Below are 22083 nucleotides of genomic sequence, written 5' to 3'. Positions count from 1 at the left end.
CGAGCAGCTGGGACTACAGGTGTGTGCCACCACACACAGTTAATTTTTGTAGTTTTAGTACAGATGGGGTTTCACCATATTGGCCAGGCTGGTCTCAAACTCCCAACCTCATGATCCACCTGCCTCAGCCTCCCAAAGTGCTGGGATTACAGGCGTGACCCACTGCACCTGGCGCTTTCTTGCTCTTAAGATAGTTCTCTGATCACCTAGATCTTGTTAGACTCTTAACAGGCCAAGTTCCCACAATCAAGTAAAAAGCCCCCCATCTGCAAGGTGGGTGAGTCCAGGTGACTCAACCAACACCTCTAACAGTCTGTTGTGGCAAATGGATTTTGTCCTCTGCTTTGCAGAATGTGGCCAACTCTGTCAGTGTTTGAGACACACGTCCCCCTAGGAAGCCCATATGTTACCATTTTACCTTTGAGATCAGTTTGCTTGCTGGCCTCTGTCCCAGTGCCTGGACTGCAAAAAAGACCACGTCTGACCAATGACAAGCTGCTCTCTATCCAACTCCTTGGATAGATTCAAGTCTCTTTGAATCAGGACAAGCAGTGACTGGCGGGTGGGGAGACGTGTTTGAAACCCTTAGGCTCAACAGGCTTGAATGGCGAAGTCTTCTGAAAAGCAGTCTTCATCCAGCATGATGCTTCTGTGCCAACTCCTTTTCTAAATGTCTCCAAAAGCATTCGAGAACCCTGGCTAAGGAGAGAGGTGGAGGTGACCGCAATGTCAGAGAGCGTGGTTCCCTGGGGACAGTGATGGTAAGCAGATGTCCTGGCAATTTCTGAGCAGCAGCGATTCAATTCCTGCAAACTGACGGAGTGATGAACTGACGGAGGTTAGCGAGGGAGGCACTGGAGTAATTCCTTGCAGGTGTCCAGCAGAGAGTGCGTTGTTTTCAGCAAGGAAATGGACTCTGGGGATGTGCTGAGAGAGCAGAGAGACAGAGCTTGAGAAAACAGGAGACAGGGCCTCGGATTCCGGGTTTGAGTCCCAAATCCCCTACCCACTAGCAACAGACAGTGGCAAAGACTGCTTCTTCATCTGTAAAATGGGTACACCACTACTACTACCACTACTTCCTTGCTTATTTCACAGGATTGTGGAGAGAAAGTGGGTTATAGGAAAATGTGTTGGACAAACTCATATATGATTTCTGATTTCTCCCATGGCCTCTTGCTGCTTTTGCTGTGTGTGTGAAAGAGTGTGTGTGTGTGTGTGTGAGAGAGAGAGAGTGAGAGAGAGAGAATGAGAGAGAGAGAACGAGAGAGAGAGAGTTTCCTGTGGCTGCTAAAAAATTACCACAAACTTGGTAGCATAAAACATCTCCTTACACAGTTCTGGAGGTCAGGAGTCCGAAGTCAGTTTTCCGAGCAGAAATCGAGGTGTGGGCGCAGCTGTGCTCCCCCAGGAGGCTGTCTGGGAGAGCCTGCTCCATGGCCTCTTGGCCCATGGCTCAGCCTCCCTCCTCTAACCCAGCAGAGGAGCATCCTGCATCAGTGGTGATATCATCGCCTTCTGAGTCGGACCTCCCTCCGCCTCCCTGTTATAAGGACTCTAGTAATTGTATTTAGGGGACCCCAAATAATCCAAGCTCCTCTCCCCATCTCAAGATCCTGAATCACGGCTGCATCTCTTTTGCCATCTAACGGCACAATCACAGGATCCAGGGATTAGAACACGCACCTCTGGGAACCATTATTTAGCTGACCCTGCTATGCAGGTGAGAGGAGGAGCCAATGTGGAGATTGGAAGGGAACAGGCTCCCGTGTTCACGAGGAAGTACACGGAGGCCCTTCCAGCTTTTTCATATTTTCAAGCAAATCCAACTGCTGCTCATTCAAAGTCCCTCTATGTATATGTGGGGCAGGCCGGATGGCAGTGAGGCTGACAGGCAGACACTCAGGTCTGAACCTTACATCACTGCTTCTCAAAGTGGAATCACTGGACCAGCAGCCTCGGCCTCACCTGGGAATTTGTTAGAAATGCAAATTTTGGATTCCACCCCAGACCTCCTGGATCAGATACTCTGAGGTAGTTTTAAAAGGCCTCCAGGGGATTCTGATGCTGGCCCTTCATAGCTTCAGTTTGAGCAAAGGACCTTAGAGGAAAAGATAAGGCCTGGGATTGGATCCTGGAGCAGGGGTTCTCAGCACTGGCTGCAGATTCTAACCACTTGTGGGGGTGGGCTTTGAAAAGTAGGCCGTAAATCAGAGCCTCTGGGGATGCGGCCCAGGCAAGGAAAGCTTTTTTTTTTTTTTTTTTTTAAGTTCCCAGGTGATTCTTACCTGCAATCAGCTTTTAGAGCCACTCACAGTGCACAACCCTCACCCCACGCTTTGGCCTTGTGGGGAAGATTGGGACTCAGTAAATCAGTGTTTCTTAAACTTAGGACAACATCAGAATCACCTGGAGAGTCTAAGACACAGATTCCGAGGCCCACCCCCAAATCACTCGTGTAGTTGGTCTGGGGTAGGGCCTGAGACTTGGCATTTCTAACACATTTCAGGGTGACGTTGATGCTTTCGGTCCAGGAGCCACACTTGGAGGAATGTTGCATTCATGCATGGTTTTTATTATTATTATTATTATGCTTTAAGTTCTGGGATACATTGTGCAGAAGAAGGTTCGTTACGTAGGTATACACACCTGCCATGGTGGTTTGCTGCATCCATCAACCCGTTATCTACATTAGGTATTTCTCCTAATGTTATCCCTCCTCTAGCCCCTCAACCCCCAACAGGCCCCAGTGTGTGATGTTCCCCTCCCTGTGTCCATGTGTTCTCATTGTTCAACTCCCACTTATGAGTGAGAACATCACGCATGATTTTAATACCAACAGCCTACTCAGAATACCTTTCCCAGACCAAGTTAAAACCACAGAGCCTAAAAGCCTTAGAAATTACTTGATTTGCTTCTTTCCCCTGATTTTTTTAGGGCAAATGCCATTGGAACTTAGCGGTTGATATTATCGTGTTCATGACTTAAAGATGCAAGAAACCTTGTAGAGATGGAGTTTGAGAGGGTAGTGAAGGGAGAAGGTCATTGAAAATAGGTGGGCTGGGGAAAGAAAACCAGAAATGACCCTAGACTCCCTCACAACTTTGCCAGTGTCTGGCCATAGTTTCAGAGGGCGGGGGAAGAGGGAGAGAAGCAGTAGCAGTGATTCAGCATGATGCTCTTGATTTAGTGACTAACCCTCCAATGGTCTGAGATAGCACTCAACTTTTTGTTATTAAGGTAATTTTCAGTTTGAGTCAACAATTTAAATCAGCATCTCTCCAGACGTCACCTGGTGGTCCTCTCTGCCCCTTGACAGGTAGATCCCATTGCCTTGAAATCCTCCATCCCAGGACTAGTGTTGAGTTGCCCTACTGAGGATTCCTGTTAATTCCCAAAAAAACGTCAATCCTTGTAGGTCTTTATTAAATAAAATGGCTTAAAAGCTTTGACATCTTACATTCCTCTTTCTTTACCCCAATGTAAAACTTAGCCTCTTCATCAGTTTTCTATTAAAATTTTAAAAATTCACACCCACCCAGAGTTTGAATGATTAAGGAGGCGTTGCTGAAGAAGGAAGCTTTCTCACACCCCTTCACAATTTTCCTACCACTCTCCACTTGACTTCCTGGGCCTTCCCTCTCCCACTTCTTATTTGCATTCCTCTCATGAGCAAAACTTATCCTTGTACAAAACATATCCCTCTTTTTATGTCATATCTAGAGGATGAGGAATCACCTTTTGCAGTAGGGAGCACGGAGGCTCAGCCTGGATTCCAGAAGCACTCATCAAAGCACATCTTCCAAATTCATTGTTAGATTTTTGATACAATTCAGAGAATTTCTGGTGAACAAAATTTTTCTTTACCTTGGCATAAATGTTAGCTGTATTTATCCATTCCACTTTAAGTAAACTTTATATTTTAAAATCGTTTTAGATGTACAGGAAGTTGCAAAGCAAACACAGAGTTTTTATAGCCCCACACCCAGTTTCCCCTATTGTTAATATCTTACATTCCTATGGCACATTTGTCACAATTAATGAACTAACACTGACGCATACTTATTATTAATCAAGTCCAGGCTTTACTCAGATTCCCTTCATTTTTGTTTTGTTTCATTTTGTTTTTTAGATGGAGTCTCGCTCTGTTGCCCAGGCTGGAGTGCAATGGTGCGATCTCGGCTCACTACAACCTTCGCCTCCTGGGTTCAGGCAATTTTCCTGCCTCAGTCTCCTGAGTAGCTGGGATTACTGATGCCTGACATCACACTCAGCTAATTTTTGTATTTTTAGTAGAGATGGGGTTTCACCATGTTGGCCAGGCTAGTTTCGAACTCCTGACCTCAAGTGATCTGCCCGCCTCAGCCTCCCAAAGTGCTGGGATTATAGGTGTGAGCCACTGTGCCCGGCCCCCACTTCGTTTTCATGTAATGTCTGTCTTCTGTCCCAGGATCCCATCCAGGATATATTATATTAAGTTGTCGTGTCTCCTTTGGCTCCTGTTGGCTCTGACAGTTTCTTAGACTTTGCTTGTCTTTGGTGACCTCTCCAGTTTTAAGGAGAGGTCAGGTATTTTGCAGAAGGCCCTTCAATTTACTTTTGTCTGACACATTTCTTATGATTAGACTGGGGTTAGGATTTTGGGAGGAAGATCTCAGAAGTAACATGCCATTCTCACTGCATCACATCAAGGGTCCATACATCAGCACGACTTATCACTGTTGATGTTGGCCTTCATGACCTGGCTGAGGCAGTCTCTGTCCCAACCCTGATATTTTCCACACCCTACTCATTGGAAGGAAGTCACTAGGCACAGCCTACACTTACTTGTGGGAAGTTATGTCCCACCTCTTTGAGAAGCAAGTATCTACATAGATTATTTGAAATTCTGAATACGAGATTTGTCTGTTCTACCCTGTGTATTTAGCTATTCAATCACTTATTTATCTAACTACAGACACACAGTTATTATTTTATACTTTGGGTTATAATCCAAATTACATTATTTACTTTGTTGCTCAAATGGTTCTGGATTTGGCCATTGGGAGCCCTTTCTGTTGTCTCCTGTGTTTTTTTTATGTAACCCCATGCTTTTGTGATTTTTAATTTGTTTTGTTTGTTTGTTTTGAGATGGAGTCTTGCTCTGTCACCCAGGCTGGAGTGCAATGGCGCGATCTAAGCTCACTACAACCTCTGCCTCCCGAGTTCAAGCAATTCACCCATCTCAGTCTCCCAAGTAGCTGTGATTGCAGGCATTTGCCATCATACCTGGCTAATTTTTTGTATTTTTAATAGAGACAGGGTTTCACCATGTTGGTCAGGCTGATCTTGAACTCCCGACCTCAAGTGATCCACCTGCATTGGCCTCCCAAGTGCTGGGATTACAGGCCTGAGCCACCGCGCCTGGCCACATGCTTTTGTTTTCTGAGGTCCTTCTTATCTTCTGTGATTATAAGAGGTTCCAGGTTCATCTCCAGGTGCATTTCCCATCACATCCTTAAACTCAGCCATTTCTCCAAGGAGCTCTGGTTCCTTTAATGGCATTAGAAACCAAAATCAGGGTGGTGAGTGTGCTTGTTGTTACCAGGGTTCATTGAGTCTAGGCCCTCTCAGCAGACAGAGTTTGGAAATATATGAGGGTGTGTCTACCCATGTATGTACACATATCCAGAATTATTTCCATAATTATCCATCTGTATTGATGTTAAGCTAAACATGAGTCTAGACTAATGTCTCATACTGTCTCTCACAGAGCACCACATGGTTCATTCTAGGCACTTCCTTGGCTTTCTGTAACCATTTACTCCAATAGAGAGAAACCTGCCTCCCACCATCCATCATCTTTTACTAATATTCTTAATCCAGGTATACATGTAGAGAAGTATCAAAACTGTTAACCCAAAGCACATAAGAACAACTTTATCAGCTGGAGTATAGTATTTCTGTATTGTTTCTTTTGTCTTTAGTCCTGCAGGCTCCACTCATTTCCAAAGTTACTTAGGTCTGCACCTTTTCTCCTGCCACCTTCAGTGAGGTTATGCCACATTGTAATACAGTTAGATTCTTTTGCCACAGGCTGGATTCCATCCTGGGATTACCAATCTCCTAATTGATAAATCCATAATGTCATGTCTCCACAACTACAGTGTCTTATGAAATAATTTCATGGCCATACAACAATTCTGGATGCTTTCCCTATTCCTCCCCTCTCTTTCCCCAATCCCCTGATGAACATGAATGTGTTTTCTATCTTTATAATTCTTCCCTTACCAGAATATTACAAAATGAAATCATACAATATGCAGTCTTTTCATGATGCCTCCTTTCACTTAGCAATATGCGTTCAAGATTCATCCACATTGTTTTTTGGACTGAGGGTCCATTCCTTTTTAATTGTTAAATAGTATTCCACTGTATGGATATACCATAGATTGTTTATTCACCCACCTGTTAAAGGACATCTCAGTTGCTTCCATGTTGGCAATCATGGATAAAGCTGCTGTAAACATTTGAGTGCCAACTGTTGTGCAGACGTAAGTTTTCAAATCAGTCGGGTAAATACTTTGGAGTGCAATTGCTGCATTATATCGTGAGAGTATGCTTAGCTTTGTAGAAACTGTCAGACTGTCTTCCAAAGTGGCTGAACCATTTTGCTTTCCCACCAGCAGTGAATGAGACTTCTGTTGCTCCATATCCTCACCAGAAATTGCTATTGCCAGCTACTGGAATTTTCGCCATTCTAATAGGTGTATACTTGTGTCCCATTATCGTTCATTCCACTTTTGAAAATCCACTTTGGAGCATGGCCAATTTGGAAAAAAATTTTCACTGGCCCTGGATTTGACATTTTTTTTTGTTTTGTTGTGTTTTGTTTTTTCTTTGAGATGGAGTCGCCCAGGCTGGAGTGCAGTGGCTCACTATAACCTCCGCCTCCTGCCTCCCGGGCTCTAGCAATTCTCCTGCCTCAGCCTCCTTAGTAGCTGGGATTACAGGTGCCTGCCACAATGCCTGGCTAATGTTTTGTATTTTTAGTAGAGATGAGGTTTCACCATGTTGGCCAGGCTGGCCTCGAACTCCTGACCTCAGGTGATCCACCCGCCTCCGCCTCCCAAAGTGCTGGGATTACAGGTGTGAGCCACCGCGCCCGGCTGACATTGTTTTTTTAAAGATAAGATTTTATGTGTCCTTTGCAGTGACATGGATGTAGCTGGCGGCCATTATTCTAAGCGAATTAATGAAGGAACAGAAAATCAAACACCACATGTTCTCACTTATAAGTGGGAGCTAAACCTTGGGTACTCATGAACAAAATGATGGCAGCAATAGAAACTGGGGCAGAAAGTGAAGGAGCAAGGGTTGCATTAAACAGCGAAACTCTGTCTCAAAAAAAAAAAAAAGTCTAAATTTTTTTTAAAAGATTTTTTTCAAGGCCAAAAGTCCTAATGGATACAGCAGCAACTGAATCCTCAGTGTACCTGAGTCCACGGGCTTTGTTAGTATGTAAACAGAAGTGTCCGGTTGCTTAACGCCTATAAGGAAATAATAAAGTGAACAGAGAATGGGGCAGAATACAAGATCAGCTTTGGTCAGAGCAAAAAATATTTTTTTAATACTTCATTCAAATAATTAGGCCAAGCATTGTGACTCACGCCTGTAATCCCAGCACTTTGGGAGACTGAGGCGGGTGGATTGCTTGAGCCCAGGAGTTTCAGACCACCCTGGACAACATGGTGAAACCCTGTCTCTACAATAAGTACAAAAATTAACGGGGCATGCTGGCACATACCTGTCATCCGAGCTACTTGGAGGTTCAGTCAGGAGTATTGCTTGAGCCCAGGAGGCAGAGGTTACAGTGAGCCCGAGATCATGCCATTGCACTGTAGCCTGGGTGACAGAGTGAGACCCTATCTCAAAAAAATAATAATCACAGTTAAGAAACATGCAAGTAAAGAGGCAAAAACCTGTTAATGATGGGATGCATTGGGAGATGGTATGGAATTCCCACTCGGTACAGCACCATTTGTTTACGAACAAAGATTCAAAGGTAAAAGTCCACCCGCCATCTCTCATGAACTGTTTCACGACTACAAAGTTCCCTGCAGTGTGATGCAAGTTTTCAATGCCCTGATGCTGACAGCAGCTGGCTGGGGGCGGAGTGGGAGGGGAAGATGAGAGGGGACTGTAAGGGACGGTCCCCACCAATCCCACACTCATCTCTCTGAGTAAAGACGAGCCCCTAAGCCACGGGGGCCTCCGCTTGGCTAGTTGCTCGGCCGGCCCATTAATACTTGACTATTTAGTACAGGGGCCAGGACAGGGACAGTGCCACCCCAGGCCTGGACAGCACAATGCCAGGTAGTGCTTCTGCTGCACTGTGCCTGATTCACAGGCCTGATGGCTTCTCCAGGAGTCCCATCCTGAAGGCACGAGCTAGTCTATTTCAGGCAAGTTCTTCCTGTTTTCCAGTAGTCCCTGACTTACTTGGCTCCCCTCCCTCCTTCCTTACATTCCAGGCACAGATCTGTTTACACAACTGTACTTGATCTGAGAGAACAGTAGATGCCGGAAAAGGAAGCGTGAGCTCCCACAGCTCCCCTGCACCCCTGCCTTCTTCCTCGCCCACCCTCCCCTTCTCACTCTTTCCCCTCTCCCCTTCCTCCTCCCCTTACTCACCGTTCATAAAATCTTTGGATCAGCCACACAATCACATTCTGCAGCTTGAATCAAGATCTCCGGTCTCAGAGGAGACACCGCTGCACCCTCTGCTGACCTAGAAAATCTCCCCATCCTTCCTGTACATGGCGTGTCTATTTTTAAAAGCCAGGAATAATTTTCTATTCCAGAATTTTCAACTGCAGTTTTAAAAATCTACCTAAAATGACATGGATGAATCTCAAAGTATCATGTTTTATATGAAAGAAACCAGACGTTCAAAAGTACACTGTATGTTCTATTTTATATGAAGTTCAAGAACAGGCAAAAAGAAGCCATGGTGAGAGAGGTCGGAACCGTGGTTAAACCTGGAGTGTGGGGTATTGGCTGGAAGAAACACAATGGCACATTCTGGATGTAGGAAATGTTTCATACCTTGATCAGGGTTGTGGTTACATGAGGGGTGTGTGTGTGTGTGTGTGTGTGTGTGTGTGTATGTGTGCCTAAAATGTCATCAAGCTTCACACTACATTTTGCACTTTATATCAATTATATCTCAAAGAAGAGAAGTACAGGAGAAAGTTTCCCTGAAGTGAATGGACTAAACTGTGAACACTGAGCGCAAAATAATAGATAGAAATCCCCTAGAGCCCTTCATTGAACAGAAGCCCAGAGAGGCTAAATGGCTTGCCTGCAAACACATAGCCAGTTAGGGCCAGACTCTGGTAAGAGGCAACAGAATATGCTGCTTAGTTCCCTATGGCTGGGATAATTTCCTCTATCTAGGTAGTTTTCTTGTTTTCAAAGGGAGGTTTTAAGATATTTTCTTATTGGAAGGGGTTGATCAGATTACAGCACCTGGACCCATCTAATTCCACGAGATGTAGGTCAGAGTACGCTAAACACCTCATTCTACAATCCGTGGATGTCCACACCCTGCCCAAGATTGTTGCTAGGAAAATTGGACTGGTGAGGTGTGCCCGGATTTACTCCTTCTCCTGCTCATATACTATAAGGTCCCAAATCTCTGTTCTTCCCAGACAAAAAATATGTATCTATATTTAAAACTTCTTCCTTGATTTCCACATGGAGTCACAGAGCGGATATTTATCATGCATTTTAATCCAGGCTTCCTAGATTTGAGATCTCGAACACCTGGGAGTCTCCGTGGAACTGGTTTGCCGTGCCAGCCTCTCTTGCCTCCAGAGCTCAGGCAAATCTCCCAGGGACAGAGAGATGAACTCACCGGAGACCCTGAATCAGGGCTAGTGACACTGGTGAAGGTGGTGGCAGCTACACACTGATTTCAGAGAGAGCAGTGGCAGGGCCTTAGGCAAGGTGGCCTATTTCCAGCCATAAAGTTTATCTCATCAACTGGCTCTGGACGTCTTGGAGAAGTAACTCGGCTGGTTAACCCTAAGGGGAGGTGAGGTATGGAGGGCATGGGTGTTGATGGGAGACCAGGCAGCCACAGAGGTGGCCTTGGAGGCCCACCTCCAAGGAGATGATGGTGCATACTGAGGCATCTATGCTAGAAATGACCACAGTGTGGGTTCCACCGGGCCCATTCTGGGGTGATCTGGGCATGACCCTTTACCATAAAGTCTCCAGCCCAGTTCTCTGGTCCCCAGGAGTTCTTCAATCCAGCTAATATCCTTTACCAAATGCATTTGCTCCTCAACTAGCCAGAACAGGTTTCTGTTGCTTACAGCTTGGAACCTGGCAGGATGATGGTAATTCTGAATGTAATAAACCCTGCCGAAAATTTGGAGGAAACAGGATTGCTTATATCACGTCAATGCAGACAAGCAAGTTTCCATCGAACCTGAGATGTCCATGTCCTCAAACCCCTTTGGAAGCTCCACCAGGCACTTCTCCCCCATCATGCACCCTCGCCCTGCCCTGAAAAGGCCCCAGGCTCACCAGATCAGGCCAGATCCTTTCACTGTTTCCTGCCTTTCAGAAGCAAAGCAAAATTTCTCTCATTTTTTCCAGCCAGAGTGCCTGGGCCACCTCTGGGGCTGCCTGGTCTCCCGGCAACACCTATGCCCTCTGTACCTCACCTTCCCTTAACAGTTAACCAGGAGAGTTGGTTCTCCAAGAAGGCTGGAGCCAGCTAGTGAGATAATAACTCTTATGACAGGAAATCGGTCACAGAGGTGTGAGCAGAGGTGTGGCTATATGGTGGTATGCCTTCTGTCCTCTTGTGTGGCAAGCCTAGAGGCCAAGTGACGATGGAGGTGCAACAGATGGTAGGAACCAAGGTCCAAGTCACACCTTTAAGGACAGCCATGACTCCTCTTTTGACCAGGACAGACAAGGGAAAAACCTTTCACTGTGTTGGAGAGATTCGGACGTTGAAGGTGACAATGTTTAGCCTTCCTGGGTAGTACGCTAAATAAAGAAACGCTAGTCACATCCAGTGACCCATGGGGGCATATACCTTGGGTGCTGAAACACTGAAAATGTATTTTCTTTTTTAAAAAGTGTTTGTTTATTTATTTATTTTTATTTTAATAAGATTCAGGAGTACAAGTGCAGTTTTGTTACACGAATATATTGCGTGATGCTGAGGTTTGAACTTCTAGTGTACTCATCACCCAAACAGTGAACACTGTACTCCATAGGTAATTTTTAAACTCTCACCCCCTGACCCTCCCCACTTTTAGACTCTCCAGTGCCTATTACTCCACTCTGCGTATCCATGTGTACCATTGTTTAGTTCCAACTTATAAGTAAGAACATGCAGTATTTGATTTTGTGTCTCTGAGTTATTTCACTTAGGGTAATGGCCTTCAGCTCCATCCATGTTGCTGCAAAAGACATGATTTCATTCTTTTTATGGTTACGTAGTATATTCCATGGTGTATATATACCACATTTTTTCTTTCTTTCTTTTTTCTTTTTTTTTTTGAGATGTTATCTCGCTCTGTTGCCCAGGCTAGAGTGCAATGGTGAGGTCTCAGTTCACTGCAACCTCTGTCTCCTGGGTTCAAGTGATCCTCTTGTCTCAACCTCCTGAGTAGCTGGGACTACAGGCATGTGCCACCACACCTGGCTAATTTTTGTATTTTTGGTAGAGACGGGGTTTCACTATGTTGGCCAGTCTGATCTTGAACTCCTGATCTCAGGTGATCCACCCACCTTGGCCTCCCAAAGTGCTGGGATTATAGGTGTGAGCCATTGCGCATGGCCTATACCACATTTTCTTAATGCGGTCATCCATTGTGGGACACTTAGGTTGGTACCATGGTTTGCTGTTGTGAATAGTACTGTGATAAGTATACGATTGCAGGTGTCTTTTTCATATAATGATTTATGTTCCTCTGGGCAAATACTGAGTAGTGGTATTGCTGGATTGAATGGTAGTTCTATTTTTAGTTCTTTGGGGAATCTCCATAGTGTGAAAAACGTATTTTCTCATATAAAAACAGGGTCCCCGTGGCCAGGTATGAGAAGTATGCTGGTGACATGGGAGATCAGAGTGGGGCAGCGCTGAAGGATGCTCCTTCGATGCCCAGCAGCCACGTGCCTCTTCCATTTCCCATGGCCTCTGCTCTTTGGCAGGTCTCTGTGTCAGTCACTTCCAACTTGGTGTAACTTTTAAAAATGTGTTGTGAGTCCTTAGGTCTTGCATTTCATCCTTATCTCTCTTCAGGGAATTAAAGTACTTGGCTTTGGGATTATGGGTTTCAGAAAGGAATTGAGGGGAGGTCCTTTGAGGAATACAACATCTTTTCTGCCTCGACAACACTCAGATGACCCATGTATGGTAAGTTGACTGTGGCTGTGAACCCATCACAATGTACACAGGAATGAGACCGATTCCTAAACCAATGATTTTTGTGGAACTTGGGAGTTCATTTCACCCAGCCTCTCTTCCTTCCAGGACGGGATTCCCCTCCCAGTGTGCTGGTAGTCACAATTTGAGGCCGAGTTAGGTCATCTTGCAATGCAGAGGACCTTTTCACACCCAGGGTGACCTCTCCCACCGCTGGACAATGGTAATTTGGAAATTTCTCCTAGTTTTATCCCCAAGCCCAACCTTCTTTAACTCACTGACATAGTTCTACTATCATAAAACATTAGAGCCCCACCTGTCGCCCACTTAACCACATCCTTCTGTGTCCTAATCGCCTTTCTATTTCATGTCTGTTTCCAACCTTTCTTTTCTCTTTACTCTGATTTTACTATCTAGCTCCTGGAATTTCATTTGGTCTTGTTGGGTCATATGAATCTTTGTAAGTTGCTGTCGATCCTTTTTGAAATAAAACAGGTTAAAGGAAAAGAAAAAGAAAGGAAATGCCCCCATGAGATACACAGAATAAGTCAAAGCTTTTTTTCACATCAACCTGTCAAATATTTGAAGGCAGCTGGCCAATATCCCATTGGGCCTCCTCTCCTAAAGACACACATTGTGAATGTGTTCAGTCCTTCCACACATTAGAAGGTTTCCAGATTCTTCTCCATCGCAGGTTGGCCTCCTCCAGGGCTTCTCTGGTTAGCTAACGAGCTCCATTAAAATTCCTGGTGGGACTGAGGCCTGCTGAGACCTCATGTGAGGGGACATGGGCAGTCCTGGTATTTCCTGCATGCCTGACCTTGTGCATCTGATACCAGGCTTCAGAGTGGCGACAGCTTCACCACCACCTGCTGCTGCAATGTACTTAAGTCCTTGCAGAAACTTGTGTCCACAGCTCTTTTTCTGACTACACAGGAATATTTCCTTTATTATCTTAAAGCAGTTTCTCAAACATTTGAAACCAATAGTCCCCTTTTCACATACCTAAAATTCTTATGCCTCCTTTTAATGTTATTTTAAGTTTCCAAGAGGTGTTTTTTTCGATACAAAGTTACAATATTGTACATCCTCCTATGCATCCTCCCTCCATCTGCAGGGTGTCGCCTCCTCTGAGAAGCACTAGAGTCATATCTTCATCTTTCTGACCAAATGTGCCATCATCCTGCTGGATCACCCACCTTCACTAGGGCTCTAAAGAGCTTTTGGTTGGTTCCAAAAATAAAAACATTCCCAAGGATGAATATTTGTTAATACTGGGAATTACCCCCCAAAATACCAGGCAGAGTCTAAACTCAATGTCCCGAAAGCAGTGGACTGGAATAAATGCTCAGGCTCTCAGAGCACCTATCTGAAGGGGATCACACTCATTTATCAGGGAAAAAAAAAAAAAGTCAACCACATTATTACTTTCTAGTCATATTTTTTTATTCAGGCCCACACATGAGAGCTTCTCCAGGGCAGAATTCTGCAAGGGAAAAGAGGTGACACCTCTGTGAACAAGAAAATGCTTTTCCCTGGTGCCTAGGGGGACATATGCTCAGTATTTCTAATTTCTGAAATTCAAAGCAGTGAATAGTGGTTTCTCACAAAGTTAAAGGCAGGATTTAAAATCTGGTTTAGATCTCATTTGTAGCCAGAGGAGGTTGAGAAAGAAAGAAAACAAGAAAGGAGGAGAGAGGGAAGCAGAGAGAGAGAAAGACAGAGAAAGAGGCAGAGAGGAACAGCAAACGGGGAGAGACAGAGAGGAGAAAGAGATGAAGACATAGAAGGGGAGAGAGAGAAGGAGAAAGACAGAGAGAGGAAAGAGAAACAGAGAGAGACAGACAGAGAGGGAGAGAGAGAACATAATTGGAAAAGTTAAGAAAGATCTCTCCCACCACAGTGTCTGTACTAACACCCCAAACTCAGCCCGCATCCCAGAAAAAGAGAATAAGGAAAGGGAAGGATGCATTTAGAAATAGAGCATCAGGTCAGAAGAGCTTAGTGAAGGACGCTTATGAGCTAAATTAGGGTTCCATGAGCCAACCTTCACCATAGGTCCCTGTTGACTTCACACCCTCAGTCAAGGCACCTGCTAGATGCTCCCGGGGTCCCTGATTTCACAGGCCCCAAGGCCCTGCCTGAGGGACAGAACAGCCCAGGGTGGGGAATGAGGCAATCGAAACCAGGGAACTCCTTGAGCTGCTGGTGTAGGCGGAGAGCAGAAGGGAGAACACATCTCCTCACACACTTCTTACGTCTACCTTTTACCTTGCAGGAAAACGTCAAACGTCTTATTTATTCTAGCCAGGAATGCAAGGCAGATTTCAAATTTTGGAAAGGAAAGAGCAACCTCATATTCATTTAAAATCATAATTTAAATCATACTTCTCCCCTCCCCCTTCTACTCCCCAACTTTGGGCTAGCTGAAGCTGGTTTTAGGGCATTCCATTCCAAGTCTGCATTCACAGATTTGCAACTTGAGTGAACTGAGCTGGGTAAAAAAATAACCCAACTTCGGATGAGGACACCCGTGGGTGCTGCCTTGTCCTCATTCCTCAAGGGGAAGAGTGTGCAGCAAGAATGCTTGTGACCGCTCAGACGCTGGCTCAGGCACGAAGTCTTCCAGTCCTGATGATGGCGCCATTTTTCTTTCAAGACCAATTGCTAAGTCCCGCAGGATTTCAGGCTTCATCAGAGATATGAAGAGTGAGCAAAAACCTTCCCGATACCAGTTCCCAGGTCTAGGGAAAACACTCACACTTCCTCTGGGAGGTTTCCTGGCTCCTCTGATGTGGTTACAAGAAACAAACTGATAGTAGTTAACCAATGTGATAGCAGAAATCCATGGCAGGCAGAATAATGGCCCCAAAGATGTCCACATCCTAATCTCTAGAACCTGTGAATATATTAGGTTACATGTCAAAGGGCTATCAAGGTTGCAGATGGAATTGAGACAGCTAATCAACTGACTGTCTTGGATACGCAGGTGGGCCCATTGTAGTTGCAAGGGTCTTTATAAGTGGAAAAGGGAGGCAGGAGAGAGAGAACCAGGGAAATGCAGCATGAAGAGGACTCAGCCTGACCTTGCTGGCTCTGAAGGTGGAGGAAGGGGCCACAGCCAAGGAATGCAGGTGGCCTCTAGAAGCCGGAAGAGGCGAGGAAACAGATCATCACCTGGAAGGAAGACAGCACTGCCAACACCGTGATTGTAACCTAGTGATTAAATCATAAACCAGTAAAATTTGGGGGGTGAGATAGGCTCAGAGTGCAAGGGATAAAGGACAGGAATGACTATCACTTTTTATGTGTTTTGACTTTTGTTTTTTCTTTTGAGACAAGCTCTTGCTCTGTCGCCCAGGTGGAGTGCAGTGGTACACTCACAGCTCACTGCAGCCTCAGTCTCCTGGGCTCAAGCAATCCATTCCTCACACCTCAGCCTCCCGAGTAGCTGGGACTATAGGTGTGCACCACCATGCCAGGCTAATTTTTGTATTTTTTTAGAGATGGGGTTGTGCCATGTTGCCAGGTCTGGTCTCAAATCCCTGAGCTCAAGCAATCTTCCTGACATGGCCTCCTGAAATGCTGGGATTACAGGCGTGAGCCACTGTGCCTGGCCAGTTTCGACTTTTGAATTATGTGTTTTACATATTCAAAAATAAAATTAAATCAAAAAGTTTTTTAGAAGGACCCTAAACTTGGATAAACACAACAGAATGATCATATTATCTACTAAACTGGTAACATAAGTACATAGAAAAAAAGAAGTAACTTAAAAGCAGAGCTCCAAGCACACACATTGAGTGGGACTTATTCTAAGGGTAAAAAGAGCTGCAAAGAAATCTTGATCTTAAGAGTTTTGTTGTCAGTACCGGTATTGATATTGTGATTCTGGAATATTTTGAGTTATGTCCTAGAATAAAGCAATGAGTAAGGAAGAAGAGAGATACAAATATGGTGTGGAGGATATTGAGGAAGAACTAGGCAGTGTATTTGTTTTAAATTGTCTTTTGAATTGAAGGTATCAGTATAAATCCAGGATTCCAAAAATACATTCCTTAGCTTTCTCCACTGAAAGGGAGACACATTGAGGCCCTCATAGCAATGAGCACATATAGGCTGCAGATCTTGGTTTCTTTCACCCGGATCTAAGTATCACTCTCTATCAAAAGGAGCCAGGATTCCTTGGTAAATAGCTAATTTGTGTGTTGAGCAGGAAAAATATAAGGTGAACCTGGAAGTACTCAAAGACCATGGTGACCGCTAAAAAGCAGTCCAGCTAGGAACCAAACCCAGGTCTTCAAATGTCAAACCCAGCAATTATTTCTACTTCACTGCCCTGTATTTCCCACCATGAAACCTGCTCCCTACTTTACAGAGTCTATGTTTTGGTATCACTTTTAAATATTACAATATTTAAATTTTAAATATTAAATATTATCTTTCTCATTTTAGTGGTATCTTTCTCATATTAAAGGAGAAGAAATCTTCTTCCTTTAATAGAAATAAAGCTTTTGAAAAGCCAATCGCCAGCCTACCTGAGCATACAGGATTAGGGTCTGAACTTTTTTATGTTCTTGAGCAGCGTGCCCCATCCTTTTTGGCACCAGGGACCAGTTTCATGGAAGACAATTTTTCCACGGACAGGGATTAGGGGGAGTATAAGGGTGGGAAGGGTGGTTTTGGGATGAAACTGTTCCACCTCAGATCATCAGGCATTAGATTCTCATAAGGAGTGTGCAACCTAGATCCCTCACATGTGCAGCTCACAATAGGGTTCGTGCTCCTTCGAGAACTAATGCTGGGCTGATCTGACAGGAGGCACGGCTCAGGCAGTAATGCTCGCTCACTCACCTGCCACTCACCTCTTGCTGTGCAGCCCGGTTCCTAACAGGCCACAAACTGGTGCCAGTCTGCAGCCTGGGGGTTGGGGACCCCTGTTCTTGAGCTCCAAAGCATGCCTGCTAAAACCCTGCTCTGAACATCGAGACCCAGCCTAGGGTAAGGAGATAACTCAGGGAGATGGATCCTTCTGCAGCGTTGCCTCCTGGTTGAGGGTGGTTATTTTTGCTCTGCGTTAGTTACCTTGGTTCTTTATCTGCAGAAGGAGCAAATGGGAAAAAAGGGGAAAGAGCATGATACTTTTTTAAATAAATTGAATATTGACCCCGGCTAACAAAGATTTTGGCAGCACAGATTGAAATGCATTCCTGAAACAGTCTGGAAGATCTCCTTAATATGCATCAAGTGCACCAAATTCAAAAGCTATTACCTCCTACATTTTCCTTCCAGCCACAGGAGGCCCCGCCCTTCGTAAAACAAACAGTTGTCAGGGGGCCGATTCTCCAGTACGGTCACTGTGCAGTGCTTCAACATTTGTTATCACCACACCATTAATTTCCACACACATCTGCTTGAGGATTTCTTCCTGCCCCCGATGGCATGTTCATCTCCATCTAATTCACATTTTATTGCCCTTGTCTTGCCCCTAGCAAGCGTTATCAAGTGCTATAAGCATTCCAGAGCTGTGCCAGGTGGCCGGGAGGCCCTCAGCCCCGTTCCCCGTGGTTTGAGTCTGCACTTACAGCTTTAATTTCCAGTCAGCTGTAACTCAGGACCACAAATGGCCAAATTGAAACGGCTCACTCACTTCCAAAAAGCATCTCACCAGTAGCTCCTAATTACAGAGCCCGAGTGCAAACAACCCTGCCTCGCTTGGAAGAGAAGTGAGGTCTCCTTCTCTCTGCTTATTTCGGATACCCTGGGTCACTGAACAACTAAATCTACACCGGAGGATGGCTGCTCCCATTTCCCAGGGGGCCTGGCAGAGGTCCCAAAAGGCAATTTCCCAGCCATGCCTCGTGTGGAGGTCCTGAGAAACTTTGGCTGAGATCAAGCCCCGCCTGGGCTGCTGCAATATTTTCCAGCCAGTTCCTCTCAAAAGTGAGAAGTGCGCAGACCATCTTAAAGGGAAAAAAAAGCTGTGCACAAATTAAGAATACAACTCAAAGGATCCTTTTTAAATAGCATTGCAAAAACAAACAAACAAAACCCCCTAAAATCTTATTCCATGCAAATGCCCTTTAACTGCATTAGCACTGCAAGAGTTCTGTCTATATAACTGGTATAATTTAGAATGTGCCTGCAGCCCTGGTGCAGTTTGGGAATGAATCTATGCCTTATTTTTAGAACTGCTCTGCAAGGAGTTATAAAAGGATTCACACTCATACCTTCTTATTGCACCAGGCAGACCCGCCTCCTCTCGATTCTAACAATACCTCACCTAAAACCTGCTGTCCAGCATTTCTTTTGACCCTCACAACCATCCCTGAGGCTGGCAGGACTCCTCTAGAGTTTTCAGAAGTGAGAGAAGTCACTGGCCCAGGGTCACAGGAGTAATAGCCACAAGGTTGGACCCTACGCATTGCTGTTTTGGCAGGGCAGAAAGAATCCAACGGCAGTAATATCTTATGGTTCAGCCTAATGGAAGCTGGCCCAGAGCCTGGGATTTCTGACTCCCCATGGAATGTTTTTCTGTTAAGCTGAGATACTTCTAAAACAAAGTTAGGTTTGTTAAGTAACTCATGGGATATCTCTGTAATGAATTACTAGGTACCCATTAAAGTCGGGATTTAAAAGGATGTGGGAAATAAGTTTCCTTCATTATATTTTTAGAAAAAAACAAAACTAGGATTATACAGTTTTTACTTCTTTAATTTTTTTATTCACATACCTTCTATCAAATGGAAGTATAAGATAGATTGAGAGAAGTCTAGCTTCACCCTTGCTCTCTCCATCTTCCCCTCCTTCCTCTTAAAGATAAGGATGCTATTCATTATATAATTGATCCTTCTGTGATATAAATATATATATATATATTTATATCCCCTCTTTCTTAGACAATGGCAACATATTATATTTACCTTTCTGTATTTTCTTTTTTTCTTTTTTTGAGATAGAGTCTCATTCATTCTTTTTTGCCCAGGATAGAGGGGTGTAGTGGTGCAGTCTCAGCTCACTGCACCTTCTGCCCCCAGGCTTAAGCTATTTTCCTGCCTCAGCCTCTGGAGTAGCTGGAATTACAGCCATATGCCACCACACTCGGCTAAATTTTGTATTTTTAGTAGAGACAGGGTTTTGCCATGTTGGCCAGGCTGGTCTTGAACACCTGACCTCAAGCGATCCACCTGCCTCGGCCTCCAAAAATGGTGGGATTACAGGCATGAGCCACTGCACCCGGCCTGTATTTACTTTTCTCTACGTGCTTCTTTCAATTAACAATGTATCCTGGAGAACCCGGCATAGTCGGATCTAGAGATCTTCCTACTTTGTTTTGAAAGCTGCACAGAACTCCACCTGTCTCCCACTGGTGGACATTTGGGGCCATCACAAATAATGCTGCTGTGAATACTCCTTTGCATATGTCTTTTGTGGGGTCTTGCCTTTTTTTTGAGAGAGAGAGAGTTTCGCTCTGTCACCTGGGCTGGAGTGCAGTGGTGCGATCTCGGCTCACTGCAAGCTCCGCCTCCCGGATTCACGCCACTCTCCTGCCTCAGCCTCCCAAGTAGCTGGGACTACAGGTACCCGCCACCACGCCCGGCTAATTTTTTGTATTTTTAGTAGAGACAGGGTTTCACCGTGTTAGCCATAATGGCCTCAATCTCCTGACCTCGTAATCTGCCTCATCCTCCCAAAGGGCTGGTATTACAGGCTCAAGCGCCCAGGATCTTGCCAATTTTTAAATAGATTCCTGGAAAGAACATTGCAAAAACAAAAGGTGAATGCATAGAGAATTTTATTAGCCACTGTAAAAGCCTCCTTTCACTTTCATAAGCTCCTGTTTCTCCAAGCCCACCCCTCACTGTGTACTACTCAACTCTGCGATTTGGTTAATCTGATAGTGAGACTTGGTAACTCAGGATAGTTTTTATTTGCATTTCTCCTCTCTGGCCCACTTTTCTATAGGATTGTTGGTCTTCTCTATTTTCAGAAGTTTTTTCTTTAGTAGACCTATTGATCCTTTTAGGTGTGAGTTGCTGATATTTACTGCCAGTGTGCCATTTGTCTTTTTTCTTTGCTTGAGGTGTTTCTTGTCATACGGATTTTCTCTTTTAAAAATGGTATATAATCAAATACATAAATATTTTCCTATATTGCTTCTAGATTTTGAGTCATAGGTCAAAAGATCTCCCCTCTCCCAGGTGATGGAAGATAAGTTAACTTCAAAGGGAGTGAGACAGACAAGAGGAGCGCCGGAGCCAGACGGTGGGAGGAAGGACGTGGTGACTCCAGGGACACGGGGAGTGGGCTCCACAGGTAGTGGCTAAATAACAAGATGCCCAGCCTGGAGAGAGGCTCATGGGTGAGCCAGGGCAGGTGATCAGGTGTCAAAGGAAGTCCTGTAGGGACCCTGAGGGGGCTGAGATGAGACTAAAGACAGTCCCCAAGAAAAACGCACACTCATTCACAGGAAGCAGAGACAGCCCCAGGTTACACCAGGGCAGCCTCATGGCTGCTTACACCTCTCCCCAGAACAAAAAGTGGAAGAACAAAGCCCACTCCCCACTCCTTGCCCTGAGTTTTGGAGACATAGGTCAGACCTGTGATAGGGGAGGAGAGTTTTGAAACAGATATGAGATTGAGGTGCTACCTTGAACTAAATTTTTGTAACAGGAAGTGACCCTCAAATTATAGAATCTGCCCAAGGTGTTATGAATGGAGGCGTGACCCAGCTGGAGAAAGAGGTTGGATGTCACGTAACTCAGGGCAGTGATTGGAAAGCTCAAAGTCATTTTATGATTGTGTTCTGGTTGCACACACTTCGTCTTATTTAATCCGTAAAATAAGGTAGATATTATTGTCAAAATTTTATACTGGAGAAACTGAGGCTCAAAGAGTTAAGTGGCTTTCCCAAGTTCCTCTCCTAGTGAAGGTGTAACTCGAATTACTAACCAGTGGTCTTTGATTCCAAAGCCCATGCTGATGTCACTTCACAGTGTCTTCCCAACATGTGGCCCCAGCTGGCATATTGAACCTGTTCTACAAATTTTACTTCCAATGCTCCTCTGTTGAATAATTATGGTTAAATTCAAGAACATTAAAAATTAGCCAGTGTGGTGATGTGCACCTGTAATCCCAGCAACTCAGGAGGCAGAATTGCTTGAACCTGAGAGATGGAGGTTGTAGTGAGCCGAGATCGCACCATTGCGCTCCAGCCTGGGCAACAAGAGTGAAACTGTGTCTCCAAAAAAAAAAAAAGTAAAAAGAACAGTATCATCTCAAATGGATTATTGGAAAAGAGATACTGTATACTCAACAGTAACTCTCCACAAATATAGAACAGGCTTATGCCGTGATCTGAAAAATCAAAGTGGGGTATTTCTTCTCTGCTTTTAAAGAATAAAGCAAATGTAAAAATAATTTCCTTGTAGTTCCACAATATAAAACCTAATTTGGAAAGGTCTGCCCCAGAGTTTGTCTATCAGGAAAAATAAGTAGCTAATGCCTGTGGAAAGTATGACATGGGCAGGTACATATCTTCACATCTGGAAACATAATTAGATTAGTCTCTTAATGTCTGACCACCAGACATAGTTCCCAGAGCTAAAACAATTACACCATAGAATGCATGCCTTAATCCAAAGCGCCAT

General features: G+C 44.7%; 2 protein-coding genes across 5 annotated transcripts in view; both read right to left on the bottom strand.

Annotated features, from left to right (window-relative positions):
• Positions 1-8764, bottom strand: part of ECRG4 (ECRG4 augurin precursor) — a 43473-nt gene extending 34709 nt beyond the window's left edge. Inside the window, exons 1-2 of one of the 4 annotated variants that reach the window (XM_015433350.4) lie at positions 8674-8764; positions 7787-7904 (exon numbers count right to left, since the gene is read on the bottom strand). The gene's annotated coding sequence lies outside the window, so the exon portion shown is untranslated. Of the gene's footprint in view, positions 1-418; positions 890-7786; positions 8415-8673 lie in introns of those variants that run through there. The other 3 variants (XM_074011198.1, XM_074011197.1, XM_074011196.1) reach the window with 3 other exon arrangements.
• An 8519-nt stretch (positions 8765-17283) lies between these two features.
• NCK2 (NCK adaptor protein 2) overlaps positions 17284-22083 on the bottom strand; it is a 278583-nt gene continuing 273783 nt past the window's right edge. The window contains exon 4 of the mRNA XM_045368678.3: positions 17284-17531. Within this exon, the coding sequence (XP_045224613.1) occupies positions 17511-17531 (21 nt within the window). The 3' untranslated portion in view covers positions 17284-17510. The remainder of the gene's footprint in view (positions 17532-22083) is intronic.

Source organism: Macaca fascicularis, chromosome 13 (genome assembly GCF_037993035.2).
Source record: "Macaca fascicularis isolate 582-1 chromosome 13, T2T-MFA8v1.1".
Lineage (NCBI taxonomy): Eukaryota > Metazoa > Chordata > Mammalia > Primates > Cercopithecidae > Macaca > Macaca fascicularis.
Note: the sequence above shows the minus strand (reverse complement) of the source record. Positions and strands in the feature narration are given on the sequence as shown.